The following is a 24287-nucleotide window of genomic DNA, read 5'->3' as shown; positions in this document are numbered from 1 at the left end:
CCAGTTTTCAAATGCTTCTTCCTCCCCTGGGGCATGTGAACACAGACCTCCTTTGGGAGCCCAGAGGAGGAGCCAGCAGGTTGCCACCCACACACAAATCCAGAGCATGATTTAGCGTGTCTTCAGGGAAACAGAATGCTGGGCCGTTGGGAGAGATACTATTGCAACAGGTCTGGCATGTTTCATAGAATGGCTTTCCACTGCTCATCCATCATGCTGCCCTGCACAAGTCACAGAGACATTCAATCTCCTGCCCCCCTCCCTCCTGCCACAAAATCCCTTCTAGAAGCCCTGGTGTAACCCATCAGGGTAGATGGTTCGATCTTTCCTGGCATCTTTCCATCCTAAGTCAGAGACAGACAGTCACTTGATCAGCATTTGCTGAGTCCAGGGATCGTCTGGGACTAAAACTTGGCCATGGCATTTAATGTCTACTAGCTCAGCTTTAGGTTAAGGCTGGGGAGAGTAGTGGTGCTCACAGGTGGGATTTGAGGACAGACCTGAGGCAGGCAGAGCTGAGAGGGAAGAGTGAAGGAGGGGCTCTGGGGAGCCTGAGGATTGTCATGTTAAGAGTCAGTAGTCAAGGGCAGCGCCTGTGGCTCAGTCGGTAAGGTGCCAGCCCCATATACCGAGGGTGGCAGGTTCAAACCCGGCCCCGGCCAAACTGCAACCAAAAAATAGCCGGGCGTTGTGGCGGGCGCCTGTAGTCCCAGCTACTCGGGAGGCTGAGGCAAGAGAATCTCTTAAGCCCAGGAGTTGGAGGTTGCTGTGAGCTGTGTGAGGCTACAGCACTGTACTGAGGGCCATAAAGTGAGACTCTGTCTCTACAAAAAAAAAAAAAGTCAGTACTCAGGCAGGTAGTAGATGTATATTTATTGATTGCCTGTTACATGTCAGGCATTGTTCTAAGAATAAGGTGTATACCATTAAAGATACAAAATCAGTGTAGTCCCTGGGTTTTTAGAGCTTACGTTCCATCAGTGAAAATAGTTATTAAACAAATAATTTTAAATAATTAAATAATTAAAAGTCAGCAAAAGGTCTCAAAAGAGAAGTACAGGGACTATGGGGAAAACAAGGGAGGCTGGATAGCATTTATGGTTAAGAGCTTGGGTCCCAGGGCCAGGTGTGGTGGCTCACACCTGTAATCTTAGCACGCTGGGAGGCCAAGGCGGGTGGATTGCCTGAGCTCACAGGTTCCAGACCAGCCTGAGCAAAAATAAGACCCCTATCTCTAAAAATAGCTGGGTATTGTGGTGGGTGCTTGTAGTCCTAGCTACTTGAGAGGCTGAAGCAAGAGAATCACTTGAGCCCAAGAGATTAAGGTTGCTGTGAGCTATGACATCACAGCACTATACCTGAAGACATGCTAAAGTGAGACTCTATCTCAAAAAAAATAATAATAATTAAGAGCTTGGACCCTTGAGACCAATGACCCAGAGGCTACTTACCAGCCATGTGACTTTGGGCAAGCCACCTTCTCTGACACTTGGCTTAACTATTTGTAAAATAAGGGTGATGGTTGTGCAAGATTGCTGCGAACATTAAATTAGGGCATACACATGAAAACATTTAGTTGATGTATCTGATACATGGTAAACGAAATATTTATCAATCAATAAATCTTATTATAACTTTTCACTCTTCTCCTATGTTCTTTTCTTTTTTCCCCAGCCCACTTCTTCTCTCACCTTTTCCTCCCTTTCCTTCAATAGTAACCACCCTTAGTACACACACACACACACACACACACACACACACACACACACACACACACAATCTTTTCATCTGGTTCTCACTTCACTCATTCATTCAAGCATTTATTCAGATACTACTATATGTATAGTAGCACCCTGTCAGGCACTGTGAAGAGAGGGATACAAGAATAATCAAACATTGTTACTTTGTTACTCTCTTAAAATGCATACTTTAGGAGCAGGTCTGTGGCTCAACGGAGTAGGGCGCCAACCCCATATGCTGGAGGTGGCAGGTTCAAACCCAGCCCCAGCCAAAAACTGTATATAAAAAAAAAAAAAAGCATACTTTAGGGCGGCGCCTGTAGCTCAGTGGGCAGGGCGCTGGCCCCATATACCAAAGGTAGCAGGTTCAAACCCAGCCCCCAGCCAAACTGCAACAAAAAATAGCCTGGCATCGTGGTGGGCACCTGTAGTCCCAGCTACTTGGGAGGCTGAGGCAAGAGAATCGCCTAAGCCCAGGAGTTGGAGGTTGCTGTGAGCTGTGACGCCACGGCACCCTACCAAGGGCGACAAATGAGACTCTGTCTCTTAAAAAAAAAAAGTATACTTTATTGGGGTAAAAAATAAATTACAGTGCAGGTTCCGCACCCATAGCACAGAGATTATTGCACCACCCTTATACACAGAGGGTGCCGGGTTCGAACCCGGCCTGGGCCTGTAAACAACAATGACAACTGCAACAAAAAATAGCTAGGTGTTGTGGCAGGTGCCTATAGTCCCAGCTACTTGGGAGGGTGAAGCAAGAGAATTGCTTAAGAGTTTGAGGTTGCTATGAACCGGTGGGATGCCATAGCACTCTTCTGAGGGTGACATAGTGAGACTTTGTCTCAAAAAAAAAAAGAAAAATGTCCTGCCCCCAAGAGGTGTGTCACACACCATGACCTCCATCTCCCCCACCCTTGGTGCTTTCCTGAAGGGTTCATCATTACCCCTCACTTGGTCAGGCAAACACAGTATTCTGGATGTGTAGATTTCCCATACAACCAAAGTGTAACATGATCTTATGCTTTTCAAATATATTTATGTCTATTATGCTGGCAAAAAAAAAAAAAAAAAGATAAATAATTACAGTGCAAAGCAAAGTAAACCAAAAGGTACAAGGAATTGTTAAGAGCCCAAATGAAGACACCAATTTTTTTTTTTTTTAGAGATAGTCTCACTTTATTGCTCTCAGTAGAGTGCTGCAGCATCACAGCTCACAGCAAACTCCAGCTCTTGGGCTTAGGTGATTCTCTTGCCTCAGCCTCCCGAGTGGCTGGGACTACAGGCGCCCGCCACAATGCCCGGCTATTTTTTTGTTGCAGTTTGGCTTGGGCCAGGTTTGAACCCACTACCTTCGGTATATGGGGCCGGCGCCCTGCTCACTGAGCCACAGGCGCCGCCCGAAGACCCCAATTTTATAGGCATCCCAGGAGTCAAGGTGGGCATTCCAGGAGTCAGGGTGGGCATCCCAGAGGGTATAACAAAGGACTTGAGCTGGGCTGCTGTGGGCTGGACATAGCACTCCTTGCATCCAACCCCTGCCCTCACACCCACTCAGGTCAGTCACTTTTTACTATCACAGTGGCCTAGAAAAGACATCATCTTCTGGGGTCCTTGGCTTTGAGGCCACCTCAGCCAATCTCTAGTCCCCCAGTCAGCTGGAAAGCAGCTCCCTTTCCAGCTTCCAAGGACTCTTCTTTCTCAGGACTTTTCCCCCAAAAATAGTTAACTGTGGCTCTGTGCCTGTAGCTCAGCGGCTAGTGAGCTAGCCACATACACCAGGGCTGGTGAGTTTAAACCTGGCCCAGGCCTGCCAAACAATAATGACAACTACAACTACAACAAAAAAAGTAGCTAGGTGTTGTGGTAGGTGCCTATCGTTTCAGCTACTTGGGAGGCTGAGGCAAGAGGATCACTTAGGCCCAAGAGTTTGAGGTTGCTGTGAGCTGTGACACTATGGTACTCTACATATAGTGAGGCTCTGTCTCAATCAATCAATCGATAAAATAAAGTAGAGGTCCCTCCCCAATATGCGTGAGCACATCCAGTCCATTGAGGGTATGAACAGAAAGAGCAAAAGGCAGAGTTAGGAGGAATTTGCTCCTCTTTTCCTGCCTCATTGCTCAGCTGGGGTATTTCATCTTATCTTCTGCCTTTGAACTCAGACTTGGCTCTCCTGTTTCTCCAGCTTTTATAATTGGACTGAATTACACCATGGACTTTTCTGGGTATCTAGCTTGTAAACATAGATCATGAGACTTCTCAACCTCCATAATCATGTGAGTCAATTCCTCATAATAAATAAATAAATATATATATGCTATTGCTTATTGGTTCTTTTTTTTTTTTTTTTTTGAGACAGAGTCTCACTTTGTCGCCATGGGTAGAGTGCTGTGATATTATTTTAGTTCACAGCAACCTCAGACTCCTGGGTTCAAGTGATCTGCCGGGAGCCAAAACATCTCACAAGAATACCCCTTGTTATCTTGATTTTACGAGCAAACTATTCTCAGGAATTCAACCGTAAACAGCAACGGTACTTTCCCCTTGCATATCTCCTCAAAAATGCACCCCCCGCCTTAGGGTCCTTCTCCTAGTAATTTTCCAGAAACTAGCCCCCTCCCCGCCCTGTTAGGAATAGCCCTTAGTTACTTCCTCGTTTGTGTGCTTATAAGTCCAGCTGAAAAATAAACTCGACGGAGCTTGATCAGACTCTTGACTTGCTCTCATTCTTTCGTGTCTCTTGTCCCCTCATTCGACTGACCCCTTTGTTTCCCAGGTCCCCGTTGAATTCCCCGCGGGCCGGGGCAGTGATCCTCTTGCCTTAGCCTCCTGAGCAGCTGAGATTAGAGGCATATGCCACGATATCCGGCTAGTTTTTGTTTTCTATTTTTAGTAAAGGGTGGGTCTCACTCTTGCTCAGGCTGGTCTTGAACTCCTGAGCTTGAACAATCCACCTGCCTCAGTGCCTATTGGTTCTGTTTCTCTGGAGAACCCTGACTATTCCTGGTGACTGAATCTAAATAACTGACTTCACAAGAGACAGATGCACAAACCAGTATTAACTACCAAGTGGACAAGAATAGTTCTGAGCATAGGCCAGGGCATTCTCTCTTGTAGGGAAATCTATTTAGAAGCCAAATAATAATCAGAAGATTGCATAATGAACATGGAATAAGAGAAAAGGAGGTATCTAGAACCAGGGGATATTTCATCTGGTTCTGGTGAAACCAGAAAAAATATCCTTGCCCCATAAGAGTGTAAATCTCCAGTTACTGAAAATATTTATGCCCACGAGATCTGGGTGCTGACTAAACATCTTGTTCTCAGCCTCTGAGTTTCTCCCTTGAGGCTCCATGTTACTCCTCTCCCACATTCTCTCTTCAGACTGTATCACTAGATTTAACTGTTCTTAATTATAGTCACATTCCAAACAGGCCTTCTCAAACTTACACATCCAAATCAGATGACTAATTTGAACTATTCTCATATATAAGATACATTTGCTGATAATCTTTAGTTCAATGGAGAGTTCAATTCACCTGCTTACCTTATTTCCAAGTTTTTGACGAGAACTCCACTCTTCTTTGCAGTCTCATATTATTTATTACCCTGACTTTTCCATAAAACAAATGTGTACATTTAAAAAAATTTATTTTTCTTAGAAACAGGGTCTGGCTCTGTGGTGCAGGTGGGAATGTGGTGGACATCATCACTGCTTACTATAGCCTCAAACTCCTGGGCTCAGGTGATTCTAGAGATATACTCCACCAGGCCAGCTAAGTTTTTTTCATGTTTTGTAAAGATCAGATCTGTTGCTATGTTACTCAGGGTGGTCTACAACTCCTGGGCTCAAGCAGTCCTCCCACCTCAGCCTCCCAAAGTGCTGGAATTAGAGATGTTAGCCACCACACTCAGGCTGTATTTTAAAATCTATTGCAAAAGCAACAGAATGGTGAGGTGCACCTTTAACAGCCGTCACATGATTGAAGTTATGTTTTTTGTTTTTGTCTTATTTGTTTTTTTACTTTGTCTCCACCCCTTTAGCCTCCTCTTCTCTGGGCCACTCTTCATATTTTCTGGTGATCAGGACTTTGAATTACTCCTTTACTATTCTTATCCCTGAAGCGTGCTTTATGCTCTCCACCACCAGCCCCCAAGAGGCTCTGCCATCTATGCTGCTCAAATCCAGGGCTCCAACTTGGTCCCGGGACTATAGATGGCCCAAACAGTTACATTTCACAAATATTTATTGAGCCATCTACTACATTCCAGGCACTGCGATTACAGGGTGTCACAAAGTCACCACACATAGGGAAAATGGAAATAGTAGCTAAATGTACCTTTATTTACAAAATATTCATTGCAAAATTTTACAAAACATTATCTACGTGTTGGCTACCTCTTTGTAAAATTTCGTAATGAATATTTGGTAAATAAACGTACATTCAGCTACAAGTTCCCGTTTTCCCTATGTGTGGCGATTTGGGGGGCACCCTGTATAAAGGACTGAGAAATCTTGGCCCTAAAGGAGATGTTAAGAGGTTCACGATCAATGAGGAAGTAGGTGGCATTAATTCACAGTTGACAGCAAAAGTACTAAAAAAAAAGAAACGTATTTAAGAAGTATGAAGAACCCTAGTGGAATAATATCAGGTTGATCCCAGGCCAAGGAACCTCTAGTTACAAGGTAACTTGAACTCTTCCTCATTCGTAGCTCCCCGCCCACATAACCCAAACTCGCCGCCTTCCAGGACTTGGGCGATGCCAAGCCGGGGGCGGCACCACCCACAGCTGCCCGGCTCCCATTGGTTGCAGGGGAAAGCGGTAAACCAATCCCCATAGACCTTAACGCCCGCCTCTCGGGATCACTTCCGCTGTTGGGGTCAGGCTCCGCCCAGCCTGCCCGGCGTCACTCGCGCTGCTGGAGTCAAGATGGAGGAGTATGCCCGGGAACCCTGGTGAGTCTCATCTACTGTTCTCTGCTCACGGTCCTGGTTCACCTCTGTCTAATCTTCCAAGGTGCAAGCCATACTCAGCCACAAGCTGAGTCGACTTGGGCCTGGTAACCGTGAGCAGTGGAGACTCGAGAGGCCAGTCGGCTTCTCAGCCCTGTACCCCACCCTGTCCACTCAGCCGCGTGAGCCTCGCCGCCCACAACCTAGCACCCTTGCGACCTTGTAGTGGATGAGGAGGAGGTCTAGGAACCTCCTCCCAACACAGGGTGCATTTGACCTTATGCGGGGTCTGTTGTTGTGCTCTCTGCCTGCTTAGGTGACCTTGGACGCGTCCCTACCTCTCGCCTTTTCAGTTTTCTTGTTGAGGAGAGGAAGGTAGGCCTCTCAGGGACTACTGTGCTTGAGGCCTTATCTCATCATATGTGTCTCCCGGGTGAGGCATTTCAAATGAGAGGGACTTTGTTTAACTCAAGGGGGTTGGATAAGCTCTGATAAGCTGGAGCCTTGTTTTCTTGCTTGGAATTCTCCCTTGGAGGGGAAAGAGGACAAAGATTATCTGGAATATAGGAAGAGATCGTAGCTTGTGTTCTCAGAGAAGCCGTGAGTAGAAATGTATTCTTTCATTCAGTACTTATTCAGTGAAGGCTGTATGTTAGCAGTTGATTAGGTTAAAGGACTAAAACATCAGTGCATTAAGCACATAAGTAAATAATTATAAAATGGTGTAATTGCTATCAGAAAAGTCCCAGTTTGTCTGATTTTAGTTTCTGGGGTCCTAAGTGAAAAATCAACTCTCCGTATTTGGTTTAATCACCTATTTTATTATTTGAGAGCAAGAACCAAGGTGTCCTCAAATTGTGAAAGTATCCAGGACTTTGAATTACTCCTTTACTATTCTTATCCCTGAAGCGTGCTTTATGCTCTCCACCACCAGCACCAAATAGCATTATAGGGGTATATGTTGCAGTGCTTCTGTGGCTCTTCAAACTAACTTTCTTCAAAGGCAATTATCCCCTTCCTAGATTGTGCTCAGATATACAGGAGTCAGAACACTATTCACTGATGCTTCAAATAGCATAATGACAGGTTAGCAGGGGGATGATGTATTTAACTTTGTTGCGATAAAGAACTTACAAAAGTAATGAGTTTTTGTTTACTAAATCATAGTACATATGTCCTGAAGCAATACAGTCAGTTATCTGGTTAATTTTATAGTCAAAACTTCCTTGATCTTCTGACTGGCATGTTTGGTTACTGCATTTTTTCAAGTCATTTATAGGCCAAATGTTTATTGGTTGCAGTGGGCCCTGCTGTGGAATCTGTCACATCCCTTAATGTGTTAGTAAAGCAGGTTTAATGGCTTATGAATGAAATATGATTATCTTTTCCCCCCCTGTTCTTAGCCCCTGGCGAATAGTGGATGACTGTGGTGGGGCCTTTACTATGGGTACCATTGGTGGTGGTATCTTTCAAGCAATCAAAGGTTTTCGAAATTCTCCAGTGGTAAGTGAGTGATGGTCTTATTTTATTCTCACTTGATAGATGGGTTTGGTAATATTACTGGGGGTCCCATCAGTGGGTTTTACTTCCAGTATGTTATACTTTTGTTTGCTTCCTTTTGTTTTCTTTATAGGGAGTAAACCACAGACTACGAGGGAGTTTGACAGCTATTAAAACCAGAGCTCCACAATTGGGAGGTGAGCAAAATGTATTCATTTGTACTTTATCTTTTTCTGTTTATTTGAAGATGGAGCTATATTTTTTCTTTTAAGATTGTACCAATTAGTCATTTTAGTTTGGATTAACAGTTTGTCACAAATTAATATCCCTGTAGTTCTTCTTGGTTTATGGTTTGGTCAAGAAAATTAAATCGAATTGGGACTGTTGAGGTGGCTCATGCCTGCAATCCTAGCACTCTGGGAGGCTGAGGCAAGTGGATTGCCAGAGCTCACAGGTACAAGACTAGTCTGAGGAAGAGCGAGACCTCGTCTCTAAAAATACCTGGGTGTTGTGGTGGGCACCCATAGTCCCAGCTGCTGGGGATGCTGAGGTAAGAGAATTGCTTGAGGCCAAGAGTTTGAAGTTGCTGTGAGCTGTGATGCAACGGCACAGTACCCAGGGTGATAAAGAGAGACTATCTCAAAAAAGAAAGAAAATTAACTTGAATTATTGTATCCATTTGAAAATTTCGTCTCTGTCCTTCAGATGCCCAGTGACTTTTTTTTTCCTTCTCCAGAAGAAAGACATTATGTTTAAAGTTCAGGTTTGTGAGAGTCATGATTGATAGCTTCTGAGGTAGCATAAAGCTGAAGAGAATTTATGAATCCTTCATAAATCTGAAGGATTGGGGTTTCATGAGAGAGAAACTGATCAACCTCATTGGGCTCTTCTCCAAGGTTAGATTTTGGACATTGTATGACGGTCAATGCAAAATTTGAAAAGATTGTATTCATTGCACTTTTGAAACTTGGTTATTCAGAAGCTTGGAGAAAGGAGATGAAAAAGTTTGGAGGTTATATTCAAGGTTATATTTGGAGGATAGTCAGATTGAAGAGACTGTATATAAGACATGAAAAAGACTTAATACTTCATTCCTTAGAAATTTTGTGCATCAGAGTAATCTCTTTGTTTTCAGCATAGTTTTTCTTTTGAAGATAGTAGCTAATAGCTACTATTTACTGAATGCTTACTATTTGCTAAGCATTATGCTGCTAAGTGTTTTACAACATTATCCTATTTGAGTCTCACAGAAGAGGTTAGTACTGTTATTACCCTCATTTTCCAGATGAGGAATTGATGCTGATATGATTGTGTCTTTTTTTTTTTTCCCTCTGCAATAATTGTATATTCTGGAAAGTGAATAGTAACTTATTTTCCTTTGTTTTGATGGTTACTATGATGTTCAAGAATGAAAAGTAGTATTAAGTCACACCGAACCCTGAATCTCTAGTATATGCAGAAGTCATGATAGGTTTTTATGCTTGGTTTTTGAGATGCTTCCTTTATTTGTTTCCTTTGTTTATTTAGTTATTTATATATTTTTTATTTTTTATTTTGAGACAGAGTCTCACTTTGTCACCCTTGGTAGAGTGCCATGGCATCACAGCTCACAGTAACCTCAAACTTTTGGGCTTAACCGATTCTCTTGCCTTGGCCTCCTGAGTAGCTGGGACTATAGTTGCCTGCTACAACACCTGGCTATCTTTTAGAGATGGAGTCTTGCTCTGGGTCAGGCTGGTCTCGAACTCGTGAGCTCAGGCAATCTATAAGGCTTCAGCCTTCCAAGTGCTGGGATTACAGGTGTGAGCCACCACACCCGGTCCCCATTTCCTTTTTTTAAAAAGAAATCTTAAATAATAAACTTAATTTTAGGCCAGGGGAAGTGGCTCATACCTGTAATCTTAGCACTCTGGGAGGCCGAGGCAGGTGGATTACTTGAGCTCAGGAGTTTAACACCAGCCTGAGCAAGGGTAGAATCTTGTCTCTACTGAAAATAGAAAAACTATCTGGGCATTATGATGTGCACCTTTGGTCCTAGCTACTTGAGAGGCTGAGGCGAGAGGATCACTCAAACCCAGGTGTTTGAGGTTGCATTATCTATGATGCCACGGCACTCTAGCCTGGGGCAACAGAATGAGACTGTCTCAAAAAAATAAACTTTATTTTAGAGTAGCTTTAGATTTACAAAAATATAGGAAAGATAGTACAGAGTTCCCAAATACACCCACACCAAATTTTCTCTATTAACATCTTACATTAGTATGATACATTTGTTATAATTAATTAAGCAGTATTGATATGTTATCATTAACTAAAATCCATAATTTATTCATATTTGGGGGTTATTTTTATTTTTTATGTTTTTTAAATTTATATTTTTATTAAATCATAACTATGTACACTGATGCATTTATGGGGTTCAGTGTACTGATTTGATGCACAATGTGAAATGCTTACATTGAACTAAGTAACACATCCATCACAATTATACTCTTTTCTTTTTTTTTTTTTTTTTTTTGGTTTTTGGCCAGGGCTGGGTTTGAACCCGCCACCTCCGGCATATGGGACCGGCACCCTACTCCTTGAGCCACAGGTGCCGCCTAATTATACTCTTTTGTTAATAATTTTTTTTTTGCTATTTTTGGCTGGGGCCAGGTTTGAACCCATCACCTCCGGTATATGGGGCCAACCTCTTAATAGTTTTGAAATATACCATTGCATCATGCACATTAGATGAGGTTCCCCCAAATATCCTCCCTTCTCACCAGGGGATTATTTTTATTTCAAAATATTGCATGCAGGAGTTCAAATGCTTATGGTTACATGTATCAATTTTGTTATGCTTGAGTCAGCATTAAGAATGTGCCCATCCGCGGCGCCTGTGGCTCAGTGAGTAGGGCGCCGGCCCCATATGCCGAGGGTGGTGGGTTCAAACCCAGCCCCGGCCAAACTGCAACAAAAAAATAGCCGGTTGTTGTGGCGGGCACCTGCAGTCCCAGCTACTCGGGAGGCTGAGGCAAGAGAATCGCTTAAGCCCAGGAGCTGGAGGTTGCTGTGAGCTGTGTGAGGCCATGGCATTCTACCGAGGGCCATAAAGTGAGACTCTGTCTCTACAAAAAAAAAAAGAATGTGCCCATCACCCAGATAGTGTTCATTGTATCCATTAGGAAGTTTTTGCCCGTCCCTCCCCCTGCACCTCATGAATTTTTATCTACTTACCAAACAATCAGGTAACTGTCATTGCCAAGAGAAGCCTGAGGAGAAGTGACAACTGAATGAAATGTAGTACCCTGGAACAGAAAAAGGACATTAGAAACTAAAGAAATCTGAATAAAATATGGACTTCAGTTAGTAATTATGTTATCAATATTGAGTCACTAGTTGTGACAAATGCTCCATGCTAATATATTATAGAGGGTATCCATAAAGTTTGTGTGCAGTTTAAAATAGTTGACTATTTTAAATTGCACATGAACTTTATGGACACCCTGTATTACTAAGTAATAAATGTCTGACTTCTTTCAGTACTAATTTGAGAGTTGATTACTCTGACGTTTCACTTTGACACTTGTTTCATTTTTATTGGGAAGGTACATCCTAATTCTTTCAGATGAATGTTTTTCCTTGTGATTATCTTTCAAGTTTTTTTGTATATGCTAGAATGCCGTGGCCTCAGTCTGCCCACAGTAACCTCAAACTCTTAGGTTAGAGGGATCCTTCTTCTTCAGTCTCCTGAATGGTGGGACTGCAGGTACCTACCACAACACTAGCTAATTTTTTTGTTTTTAGTAGAGATGGGGGTCTCTTGCTCAGGCTGATCTCAAATTCCTGAACTCAAGTGATCCCTCCCTCCTCAGCCTCCCAGAGTGCTATCAAGATTTTTTTTTTTTTTTTTTGAGAGACAGAGTCTCATTATGTTGCCTTTGGTAGAGTGCCCTGGTGTCACAGCTTACAGCAACCTCAAACTCTTGGGCTTAAGCCTCCCAAATAGCTGGATGTACAGGCACCCGCCACAATGCCCGGCTGTTTTTTTGTTGTAGTTGTCGTTGTTTGACAGGCTCGGGCTGGGCTCAAGCCCGTCAGCCCCGGTGTATGTGGCCACCACCCTAACCACTGAGCTACAGGCACCGAGCTTATCAAGATTTTTTTAGAGCATATTTTACAAAACCATGAATAAATCAAAAACTTGTGTTCTTTTCTTTTTTAAATTTTTTGAGACAGATTTTCACCCTGTGCCCTGGCATTAAGTGCTATGGTATCACAGCTCACAGCAATCTCAAACTCTTGGGTTCAAGTGATCCTCTTGCCTCAGCCTCCCAAGTAGCTGGGATTACAGGCGTCTGCCACAACACCTGGCTGTTTTTTAGAGATGGGGTCTCACTCTTGCTCATGCTGGGCTTGGAACTCTTGAGCTCAGGTGATCCACCCGCCTCGGCCTCCCAGAGTACTAGGATTATAGGCATGAGCTTACCACACCCAGCCAACTTGTGTTTTTTTGGGGGGGTGGGGGGCAGAGTCTCATTATGTCACCCTTGGTAGAGTGCTGTGGCGTCACAGCTCACAGCAACCTCAAACTCTTGGGCTTAAGCGATTCTCTTGCCTCAGCCTCCCAAGTAACTGGGACTATAGGCACCTGCCACAATGTTCAGTTATTTTTAGAGACAAGGTCTTGCTCTGTTTCAGGTTGGTCTCAAACCTGGGAGCTCAGGCAATCCACCCGCCTCGGCCTCCCAGAGTGCTAGGATTACAGACATGAGCCACCATGCCCAGCTAGTATTCTGACTTTGGTTCACTGTTCATTCAAACGTGTATTTGCATGTATTTGGAATATGAGAGTTTTGAAAGTATAGTGAATGTTATATAAAAAGTTACTTTTGACTATAGCATTCTAAATATAAGATGAAATTAGTATTTGTTTGTTTGTGAAATAGGTAGCTTTGCTGTTTGGGGAGGTCTGTTTTCCATGATTGACTGTAGTATGGTTCAAGTCAGAGGAAAAGAAGATCCCTGGAACTCCATCACAAGTGGTGCCTTAACAGGAGCCATACTGGCAGCAAGAAGTAAGCAATCATTAAAGGAGTCACAGTTTTTGGAAAACCTTACCTGTCTTAATTGAGTGACATCTATAATATATAAAACTGAGCATTGTTTAATGTGGTATGGCATGAACGTACAGCATATGATTTGAAAAAAAAAAAAGGAAGGGAATTTGTTTATTTGCAACGTTTGAGAATGAGAAAGCATGGGGTTCTAACCCTTAAATTTCAGTGGTTAAGAACACTTTAGGGGCGGCACCTGTGGCTCAGAGAGTAGGGGACCAGCTAGGTGCCCTATACCAAGGGTGGCGGGTTTGAATCTGACCCTAGCCAAACTGCAACAAAAAAATAGCCGGGTGTTGTGGCGGGCGCCTGTAGTCTCAGCTACTCAGGAGGCTGAGGCAAGAGAATTGCCTAAGCCCAGGAGTTGGAGGTTGCTGTGAGCTGTGATGCCAAGCACTCTACCAAGGGTGACAAAGTGAGACTCTGTCTCTGAAATAAAAAAAAAAAACAAAAAAGAGAACGCTTTTGATCTCCTTTCTGCCATTTATTAGCTGTGTGACTGGGCAGTTTATCAAACTTTTTGTGCTATTCTTCGTTCATCAGTATTCTGGCCTTAATACAAGTACCTGCATAGGTTTGGTGTGAATAAAGAGCTTAGAACAGTCTTCTGGATCTTTGGGAAAGAAAGCAACCCAGAATTTCTTTAGGCTTACTAGTTTTAGACCAGGGGCTCACAAACTTTTTTTCTAAAAGGCCAGATAGTAAATATTTTAGGCTTTGAGCAGCTGTGCAGTCTTTCTCACAACTACTCAATTCTGCTGTCTTAGCAGAAAAGCAGCCACAGATAACTGCTTGAAATGAAAGAGCATGGCTGTGTTCTTTTTTTTTTTTTTTTTTTGTTGAGACAGGGTCCCACCCTATGCCCCTGAGCAGAGTGCAGTGGGCGTGGTAGCTCACCACAACCTCAGACTCCGGCTGTGGGCACCCCGCTGCCTCAGCCTCCGGAAGCCGCTGGGATTACAGGCGCTTGCCGCAGCTGGGTTTTTCCATTTTTTTTCACGAGTCGGGGTCTCACTGTCGCTCAGGCGAGTCTCGAACTCCTGAGCTCAAGCGATTCTCCCTCCTGAGCCTCCCACAGTGCTGGGATTACAGGCGTGAGCCACCGCGCCCTGCGCATGGCTGTGTTCTAATCAAACTTTATTTACAAAAACAGGCAGTGGGCTGGGTTTGACCTCTGTGCCATAGTTTGCTGACTAGGTCTTGGATAGTGAGAACAAGAGTTTGGAAATGGAGGGAGCAATATGGATAGCTTTCTCCTTTACTATCTTTTACAGTAAACTAGATTTTCTATTAAAGAAATCTCTTTGTTACTACGGTCTTCAGATGGACCAGTGGCCATGGTTGGGTCAGCTGCAATGGGTGGCATTCTCCTAGCTTTAATTGAAGGAGCTGGTATCTTGTTGACAAGATTTGCTTCTGTGCAGTTTCCCAATGGTAAGTCTCCTTTCTACTCAATATTGTAGTGGAAACATTTTGGAATGGTTTCCTTATGTTAAGAAAGATCGTATTTTGTCTGCTAAAATATAGTAGTTTTTGACTTCTCTGTATTATATATGTATTAATATACTGTGATTTATGAGGACTATGATAATAGGCTGTGGTTCTAGTTGAAAAAGTGGACATTATTTTTAGCCACAAAACCAAAATGCTTTTGTTAGATAATAATTATTAAGTTTTATCACTGCCTTATTGCATATTCCAAGATATTTCTGATATCTTGCTTAAAGAATGGTTATATAGATGTGTAACAATATGGTATCAATCAATAATTTCTTACTGTGCATTTTTGTGCCAGGTATTGTTGTAGGTGCTGAGGATACATTAGTAAACAGGACATTCCCTGCCCTCAAGGACTTAACGTTCTAGCAAGGGAAAACAGACTGACCATTAAATGAGACAAATGAGATTATTTCAGATAGTGTTGCTTGCTTTAAAGAAAATAAAATAGAGAGGTAGAAACTGACTTAAGTTTGGGGCGGTCATTTTGACCATAGGAAAAGTCTCTAGGAATTTGGTAATGTAATTTATTGCTATAATTGTTCCCCTTATGTGATGCATAGGGAAAAGTTAAACTGTGGGATTTAATAATCATTATATGGTCATAGAATAACATTTTGTCAGCTGTTAACTTGTACGGTTTCTTTTATTTTTATTTTTATTTTTTTTTAAGAGACAGAGTCTCACTATTGCTGAGGCTGAACTGCAGTAGTGTGATGATAGCTCACTGCAATCTCCAACTCCTGGGTTCACGCCATCCTCTTGCCTCAGCCAGAACTGTAGTCTTACACCACCATGCCCGGCTGATTTTTTAATATTTTGTAGAGATAGAGTCTTGCTGTGTTACCCAGGCTGGTCTTGAACTCGGCATAAGTGACCCTCTTGGCTCAGCCTCCTGAGTAGTTGGGATTATGTGTGTGAGCCACCCTTCCTGACTGTTAACTGGTACAATTGCTTGTAACTACTAACAATTTCAGTGTCTAAGCTGGACATGATGGCACACACTTGTAAGACCCAGCTACTCCGAAGACTGAGGCAGGATGATTGGTTGAGCCCAGGAATTTGAGGCCCACCAGGACACATAACAAGACCCCAGCTCTTTAAATTAAAACAAACAAACACTTCACTGTCAAAATGAAAATATCCCTTGACATTGAAACAAAGCAGAAAGATACTGCAAATCAAATTATAGTAGTGAAAATGTGTTGGTTCGGCGCCCATAGCACAGTGGTTATGGCGCTGGCCACATGCACCAAGGGTGGCGGGTTTGAACCCAGCCTGGAACTGCTAAACGACGACAGCTGCAACCAAAAAATAGCGGGACATTGTGGCAGGCTACTTGGGAGGCTGAGGCAAGAGAATTGCTTGAGCCCAAGAGTTTGAGGCTGCTGTGAGCAGTGATGCCATGGCCCTCTTTCGAGGGTGACATGAGACTCTGTTTAAAAAAAAAAAAAAAGAAAGTGTGACTTGGCATTTGGGAGGGAAATATATAAAATAGATAATGTTGAAAATTATTTTTGGAGCTTGGAAAAGATACAGCATAGACTTAGGACTAGATCATACCTCCCAGTTTGGTTTGATTTCCTCCCAGTTTGATTTGATTTCCCTTAGGTACCTAGCAATAGATTTGATATCTTTTTGGCACAGTTTTCAAGTACCCTTACTCATTATGTGCTAGTGACGTGATCTTGATGACCTTATGGACCTTGTGACCTTTTGCTTCCATTTTTACAATCCTCACTTGTGAGTTAATGCACTGGTATTATGGTCACTTCCTAATTTTGCTTTTTAATTTGTTTTGACCACTTTGGATGAAAGACTTCACATAAAACATCAAAAGATTATTCCATATTCGCAGAAATTCAGAAGTGGATATAACAAAAACTTAGTTACTTTATCTTATAGGAATTTTCCTTGGTTACTTTGTTTTAGGCTTTTTCCTCAGAGGGAATGAATCTCCTTTTGAGTAATTAAAAGTAGACATTTATGTAGAAATAGCCCAAAACAGGTGTATTTTATTTTTAAACAGAAAATTTGTTTTTGAAAAAGCTGTATTGGGAGGAAATCTTTGATGTTAATTATATTTTCCAGTGAACTTACATGAAAAAGTTCTTAAAACAGTGATAAAAAAAATTAGCTTGAACTGTATCTAAATGATAATGATGGATATGTTTAATTTATCCTTTTCATCCAGTATCTTCACAAATTTTGTATAATGAACAGTGGAAGCTTCTGAGGCCCCTTGGCCTGTTGGCAGCCAGGCAAGTCCCTGAGACCTGAGCGGGGTTCCTGGTCCCTTCTGCATAGCTACACCTTCGGCCTCAGCCCTTAACCCTGCACAGCCACAGCCCATCTCACCAGCCCCCTGACCACCCTCTCTGCCGATCATGGTGCTCATTGGAGGCTGCTTCAACCTGCTCCCACCAGATCCTAGATCCTCCCAGATTGGAACCCTGTGTGCCCAACAGGCCTGGGCAGGAGGGTGTGGCAGTCCCCAGAGACCCCACTGGACTCTCTGCTCCTGAGCTGTACCACCCATGTATAATATGCACCATTACTTTTCCTTTAAAATTTTGGGCAAAAAATTTGCATTATATGTGGCAAAATATCACAGTTTTTCTATTTTTGGTAAAGACAGGTCTCACTCTTATTCAAGCTGGTTTCAAACTCCTAACCTCAAATGATCCTTCTATTTCAGCTTCTCAGAGTGCTAGGATTACCGGTGTGAGCTATCATGCCTGGCCTCCTTCCATCGTTTGACAACTAAAACTGCAAGACTTTGGTTTATTTTTTATTTATTTATTTTTTTGAGACAGAGTATCAAACTGTTGCACTGGGTAGAGTGCCATGGCATCATAGCTATAGCTCACAGCAACCTCCAACTCTTGCGCTCAGGCGATATCTTGCCTCAGTTTTTTTCTATTTTTAGTAGAGGTGGAGAGGAGGGTCTCTCTTTTTTCTCAGGCTGCTCTTGAATCCATGAGCTCTAGCCATCCACCAACCTTGGCCTCCCAGAGTGCTATTAGGATTATAGGTGTGAGCCACTGCACCTGGCCTAACTGCAAGACTTTATTTCACAGCATAGAGGATGTCTTCCATTTCAGAGCTTATTCCTTGCTTAATTAGTTATATAAATTGGATTACTAAGTCCTCTTGAACGTGACTAAGATACTGAAACTTAGTGAAAATAATTTTAAATAGCTACTGAAAAATATGTCAAGAGGTGGGAGAGATTCTTCTAATCTTGATATATGACAGCTCGCTATAGCAATTGCTTTAAAAACTTGAATATTGGCTCAGCGCCTATAGCCCAAGTGGCTAAGGCTCCAGCCACATACACCAGAGCTGACGGGTTTGAATCTAGCCTGGGCCTGCCAAACAACAATGATAACTACAACCAAAATATGGCCGGGCATTGTGGCGGGAGGCAGAGGCAAGAGAATTGCTTAAGCCCAGGAATTGGAAGTTGCTGTGAGCTGTAATGCCACGGCACTACCCAGGGCGACAGCTTGAGGCTCTGTCTCAAAAAAACAAAAAACCTTGAATATTGCTTCTTAGTGTAATTAATCTATAATTAATTCATCCAACTTTCCTAGCATAGCATTTGAGAGCTATTCATTCTGGAACATAACAGAAAACAGTCTGTCATATCTTATAACAAATTTGAAGGTTCTCCAGTACTGTAATGGGACTTAGGTGAATCAATAAAGAAATTCAGATTATAGCTCTAATATAGCACGTAACTTTTTAGTAGATTGATTTAGTTTCTGTAGAGACTTATTTTTTTTAATTGTATAATATTCAGATGATTTTTTTTTTCTATTTTCTTTTAACAAGACCTGCCACTGGAGATTTTTTTAAACCCTTTTTCTTACTTGCAGGTCCTCAGTTTGCTGACGACCCTTCCCAGTTGCCTTCAACCCAGTTACCATCCTCACCTTTTGGAGACTATCGACAATATCAATAGGACATCTTCCCCAGGATTTCTTTAACAAAATGAGCTGTAGTTTGAGAAGGATTTCAGAAAATCAAATTACAATCGGTTTTTAAAAGCGTAGGTTTTTAAAACTATGGCCAAATAGGCTATGAAGAGACATTTAGCACTTTTTTCTATTTAAAGGAACATGGGGTGGGAGTGTTAATAATATATTTATTTATTCACACTTGCATTGCATTTGTGATTAAAATGTCTCATATCATTAAAAGAAAATATGGTAAGTGCTCTCAAGATGAAGGACCAAAGGGCAAATAACAGTGCAGTGTGACCACCAATTCCTTGAGGACTTGTCTGCCTAATTTTATGTGTTCTGTTATTCAAACAATAAAAAGCTCCTGGAACTTACTCTTATAAGTTGTAGAGTTCTACTTTTCATGCTTGTATACTTTAGGTAATGCATGTTTTATAGTTAGTGCCTCTTCTAACTTGAAGTGAATTATGTGTGAGAAGAATTACGTGGAGTCCACGTGGATCATTTTATGGTGGAATCCTTTATAGATTGAAGGATATGGTAATATGTATAGTCTATTCGAAAGTAAAATATGCTGTCTTAATTGTGAAGATGTTGGATACAAAACTCTCTTACCTTTAGTGCTGTTGTGTCTTGGTTCCTGATAATCAGAAACAGCTTGCTTCCAATATCCCTAATTCTATATGAAGAATTCAGAGGCTACAGTGGTGCTGGAAAAGTCTGAAGTTTAATGTGTCCTTGAAAATAAAATCTGTGCTGGTTTTAATGTGTTCCAAGTCCTCTGAAACTGATACTCATAAAGGGTATATTTTAGGCTTTGGGGCTGGAAAATGGATTAGCATTTCAGACAAGGCCATTTTCCTGATTATTTTGGAAGTGACGTGGCCTTATACAAGGCATGGTATCAGTAATTCTCTGTTTGCCTACATCTGTCTGACGTGGAGATCAAATCCATGTAGGTACTATGAACACACATTTATTTATCTTAAATAAATAAATAATTTATTAATAAATAAATAAATAATTTATTTATTATCGTACAATGCAAACCAATGAGGTGGGACAGAGACGTATGAAAATTTCTTGACCCCCACCCCCAATTGGTATGCAACTGTTAAGAATTTGTTAAGTGTACAATTCAGTGGCACTGGAATAGTCACAATGTTGTATAGCTATCACCATTATGTGTATGCAAAATGTTCTCATCACCAGTATAAACTCTGTACCCGTTAAATAACAACTTCTCATTCTTCACCACCACTTTACTCCCTGGTTCTCTTATACTTTCTGTCGGTAAATTTGCCTATTCTGGGTACCTTATGTAAGTGGAATTTATGTAAGTTCTGTTCTGTGTCTGTGTCAATTAACTTAGCATGTTTTAAGATTCATCCACGCTGTGTTGTATATCAAAATTATTTATATTGGGGCAGCGCCTGTGGCTCAAAGGAGTAAGGGGCTGGCCCCATATGCTGGCAGGTGGTGGGTTCAAACCCAGCCCTGGCCAAAAACTGCAAAAAAAAAAAATAATTTTTATGGTTGAATAATCCATTGTGTGTGTATATACACGCCACATTTTGTTCATTCGCGTGTGATGGTTCTTTCTGTCTTTTTAGCTATTATGAATTATTCTGCTATGAACATTGGTGTACAAATACTGGTTTGTGTCTTTACTTTTTTTCTGAGACAGAGCCTAAAGCTCTTGCCCTAGGTAGAGTGCTGTGGCATCATAGCTCACAGCAACCTCCAACTCCTGGCTCAAGCGATTCTCCTGCCTCCACCACCCAAGTAGCTGGGACTACAGGCACCCCCCACAACACCCAGCTATTTTTTGGTTGCAGCTGTTGTTGTTTGGCAGGCCTGGGCTGGATTCAAACCTGCCAGCTCAGGTGTATGTGGCTGGCGCCTTAGCCACTTGAGCCACAGGCACCGAGCCTGTGTCTTTACTTTTGATTCTTTTGGATATATACTTGGAAGTGGTATTGCTGGGTCTTACGGTAGTTCTGTGTTTAACTTTGAGAAACTGCTAAACTGTTTTCCCCGTCAACTGCAGCAGTTTATATTCCCAGCAGCACATGAGGGTTCTGATTTCTCCATGTCTTTGCCAACATTTGTTATTTTCCATTTTTTCCCTTTTGTATTACAGCCATCTGAGTAGATATGAAGGGGAATTTCAGTGTGGTTGTGATTTGCGTTTCCCCAATGACTAATGATATCGAACTTTCATGTGCTTATTGGCCATGTGTATATTTTATTAGGAGATAATATGTTTTTAAGTCCATGGCTCTCCAACTTTCAGTCATAAGTACAAGGAGTTGTATGTTTTTTCTTTCTTTTTTTTTTTTTTTTTGAGACGGAGCCTCAAGCTGTCACTCTGGGTAGAGTTCTGTGGCATCATAGCTCACAGCAACCTCCAACTCCTGGGCTCAAGCGATTCTCCTGCCTCTGCCTCCCAAGTAGCTGGGATTACAGGCGCCTGCCACAACACCTGGCTATAGCGTTGTTTATAGCAATCGTTGTTTGGCAGGCCCGGGCTGGATTCAAACCCACCAGCTCAAGTGTATGTGGCTGGTGCCTTAGCCACTAGAGCCACAGGCGCCGAGCCAAGGAGTTGTATGTTAGAAGAGCAATTCAAACGGAAAACATGTTGAGTTGTCAAGGAAATTCTTTACATTTCTTAAAATATCCTGAATTTCACTGGGCACCCATAGTGCAGTGGTTAGGCCACTGGCCACATGTTCCAGGGCTGCCCTGGGCCTGCTAAACAAACAAACAAAAATAGCCAGGCAAAAACATATATATATAAATAAAAAAGATAGCCAGGTGTTGTGGCAGGCATCTATAGTTCTAGTTACTAGGAAGGCTGAGGCAAGAGAATCACTTGAGCCCCAGAGTTTGAGGTTGCTGTGAGCTATGACACCATAGCACTCTACTGAGGGCAACAAAGTGAGACACTGTTTTAACAACAACAAAAATATATATATATCCCAAATTCCTTTTCATTTAAATGGTACATCAGATTGAAAAGTAGGTACCCTACATGTAAATTCTGAATTTTTTCTTTTTAAGCGATAAGAGTCTCCTTCTGTTGCCCTGGTTAGAATGCAATGGCGTCATAGCTCAGTGCTGAGCCCAATCCATCCTTCTGCCTCAGTCCCTAGTAGCTAGGACTACAGGTGTGTGCCACCACATCTGGCTAATTAATTTTATTTTCTATAGAGACAGGTCTTGCCATGTTGCTGGTCTCAAAACTGGGTTCAAGTGATCTTCCCACCTTGGCCTCCAAAGTATTGGTATTACAGGTCTAAGCCACCATACCTGGCCACAAATTCTGATTCTTTGAAGCTTGTATATATCTTATGCTAGTATGTTTTTGCCATTTTATTGGTTAAGTCTTCAACTCAAGGCTTAGCGCCCATAGCACAGGGTTACAGTGCCAGCCACATACACCAAGGCTGGCGGGTTCAAAACTAGCCTGGGCCACCTAAACAGCAATGACAACTGCAACAAAAAATTGGTGGGCACCTTAGTCCCAGCTACTTGGGAGGCTAGGGCAAGAGAATTGCCTAAGCCCAAGAGTTTGAGGTTGCTGTGAGCTGTGACACTACAGCACTCTACCGAGAGCGACATATTGAAACTCTCAAAAAAAATAAAAGTCTTCAACATATCTGAACCATTACCTATTTACAGATGAATTTTGTGGAATTAGGGGTGGAGTGAAAGCGGAACATTGAAAAAGATGGAAAAGGCTGAAAATTAGCCATTGTGAAAGGTTCCTGAAGTCCCAGCTACTTGGAAGGCTGAGGCATGAGGATTGTTTGAACTCAGGATTTTGAGATTGCTGTGAGCTAGGCTGATGCCTTGGCACTCTAGCCTGGGCAACAGAGTGAGACTGTCTCTGAGTAGGGCGCTGACCCCATATGCCGAGGGTGGCGGGTTCAAACCCAGCCCTGGCCAAACTGCAACAACAACAAAAAAATAGCCAGGTGTTGTGGCGGGCGCCTGTAGTCCCAGCTGCTCGGGAGGCTGAGGCAAGAGAATCACGTAAGCCCAAGAGTTGGGGGTTGCTGTGAGCCCTGTGATGCCATGGCACTCTACCTGAGGGCGGTACAGTGAGACTCTGTCCCTATTAAAAAAAAAAAAAAAAAAACAGAGTGAGACTGTCTCAAAATAAAGGGAGGTGCCTGTGGCTCAATGGGTAGGGTGTTGGTCCCAAATACCAAGGGTGGCGGGTTTGAAACCGACCCCTGCCAAACTGCAACAAAAAAATAGCCGGGTGTTGTGGCAGGCACCTGTAGTCCCAGCTCTTGGGAGGTTGAGGCAACAGAATCATCTAAGCCCAGGAGTTGGAGGTTGCTGTGAGTTGTGACATCAGCGGATAAAGTGGGGCTCTTGTCTCTAAAAAAAAAAAAAAAAAAAGATAGGAAGGACAGGTTTGTTTTTATTCTACCACATGTAGGACACCATGTGGAACCCCCTAGAAAATCCTTTCCAGTTACATTTCTCAGACTTCCTGCCTCTTTTAATATTTTTGTTTTTAAGAGACAGGGTCAGGCCATTGCCAGGCTGGCCTTGAACTTCTGGGCTCAAGTGATCCTCTCCTACTTCCGCCTCCTGAGTAGCTGGGACTACAGACTCACCACCATGGCCAGTAACCCTTCCTGGCCTCCTTTCTCTTTGTCCAATCATCGGGAGGGCCCCTGCTCTTAATCCTTTCTACCATTAGTGCTAGGGCTTGTCTTGGAGGCAGTGGTTTATACCCTGTTGTGTCCAGTCAGGAGATGGGAAAGGAAAAAGCAAACTTTATTCCTTTCATTTTCACTTGAACAACAGGGCACGGTGAGTCTGGGGAGATAAGACTCCAGGCATCTCTGGCTGGTGGGATCTGCCCATAATCATCACTTTGAGGATACAAGGAGTCAGCAAGGGACTTCTGGACCTCCAGAGGAGGACAAAAACAGCAGAAAACTGGCAAGTGGTTGCGTGTGTTTGAGCAACCTAATCCCGCCAGCAGCTGTAAGTACAAGCAACAGTGAGACTGCAAACTGGAAAGGCCTTACCTGAACTGTTTCGGTGTTTTTGGACTTGGCGCTCAGTTCAACTGCCTTGGGGAGAGCTTGAGCAGGAATGCGGAGAACTTTGGGCATTGTCTAGGGCCCGAGGCTGAGCTGCTGAGCCAGATGGAGCTAATAGTGTTCAGCTGTGGGCTGCAGGGAGCCATTGTGAGAGAACTGCCCCAGCAAGCTCCGCCCTCAGGGTCGCAGAGCAAGGATCGGGCGGGAGCTAGTAACCTAGTGACTGAGCAGCCTTACAGCCTTAACCCTCAGGGTGAGACTGGTTTTGGCACACTGGAGCCTCAGGCTGTTGCCCTGGGTAGAGTGCCATGGCATCACAGCTCATAGCATCCTCAAACTCCTGGGCTTGGTGCTGCCCGGACCTCCATAAGAGCTGTGCTGCGACCCACAACCCACACCTGCCAGGCCTCCACATGCCCTGACCATGAACTGTGGGAGCCACGCAACCCTGCTT

The 24287-nt window shown here is 42.9% G+C and overlaps 1 protein-coding gene across 2 annotated transcripts; it reads left to right on the top strand.

The window, feature by feature from the left end:
* Positions 1-6636: 6636 nt before the first annotated feature.
* Positions 6637-19140, top strand: TIMM17A (translocase of inner mitochondrial membrane 17A). Of its 2 annotated transcripts, XM_053607271.1 has the most exons (6): positions 6637-6700; positions 8101-8200; positions 8331-8394; positions 13129-13257; positions 14620-14730; positions 18675-19140. In XM_053607271.1, the coding sequence occupies exons 1-6, from the start codon at positions 6675-6677 to the stop codon at positions 18758-18760; spliced, it is 516 nt and encodes a 171-aa protein (XP_053463246.1). In that variant the 5' UTR covers positions 6637-6674; the 3' UTR covers positions 18761-19140. The 2 variants fall into 2 exon arrangements, with proteins under 2 accessions (XP_053463246.1, XP_053463245.1); XM_053607270.1 differs by lacking the exon at positions 6637-6700 and having other exon boundaries at positions 7079-8200.
* The last annotated feature ends 5147 nt before the right edge of the window (positions 19141-24287 follow it).

The sequence above is a fragment of the Nycticebus coucang genome, chromosome 10, assembly GCF_027406575.1.
Source record: "Nycticebus coucang isolate mNycCou1 chromosome 10, mNycCou1.pri, whole genome shotgun sequence".
Taxonomy (NCBI): domain Eukaryota; kingdom Metazoa; phylum Chordata; class Mammalia; order Primates; family Lorisidae; genus Nycticebus; species Nycticebus coucang.
Note: the sequence above shows the minus strand (reverse complement) of the source record. Positions and strands in the feature narration are given on the sequence as shown.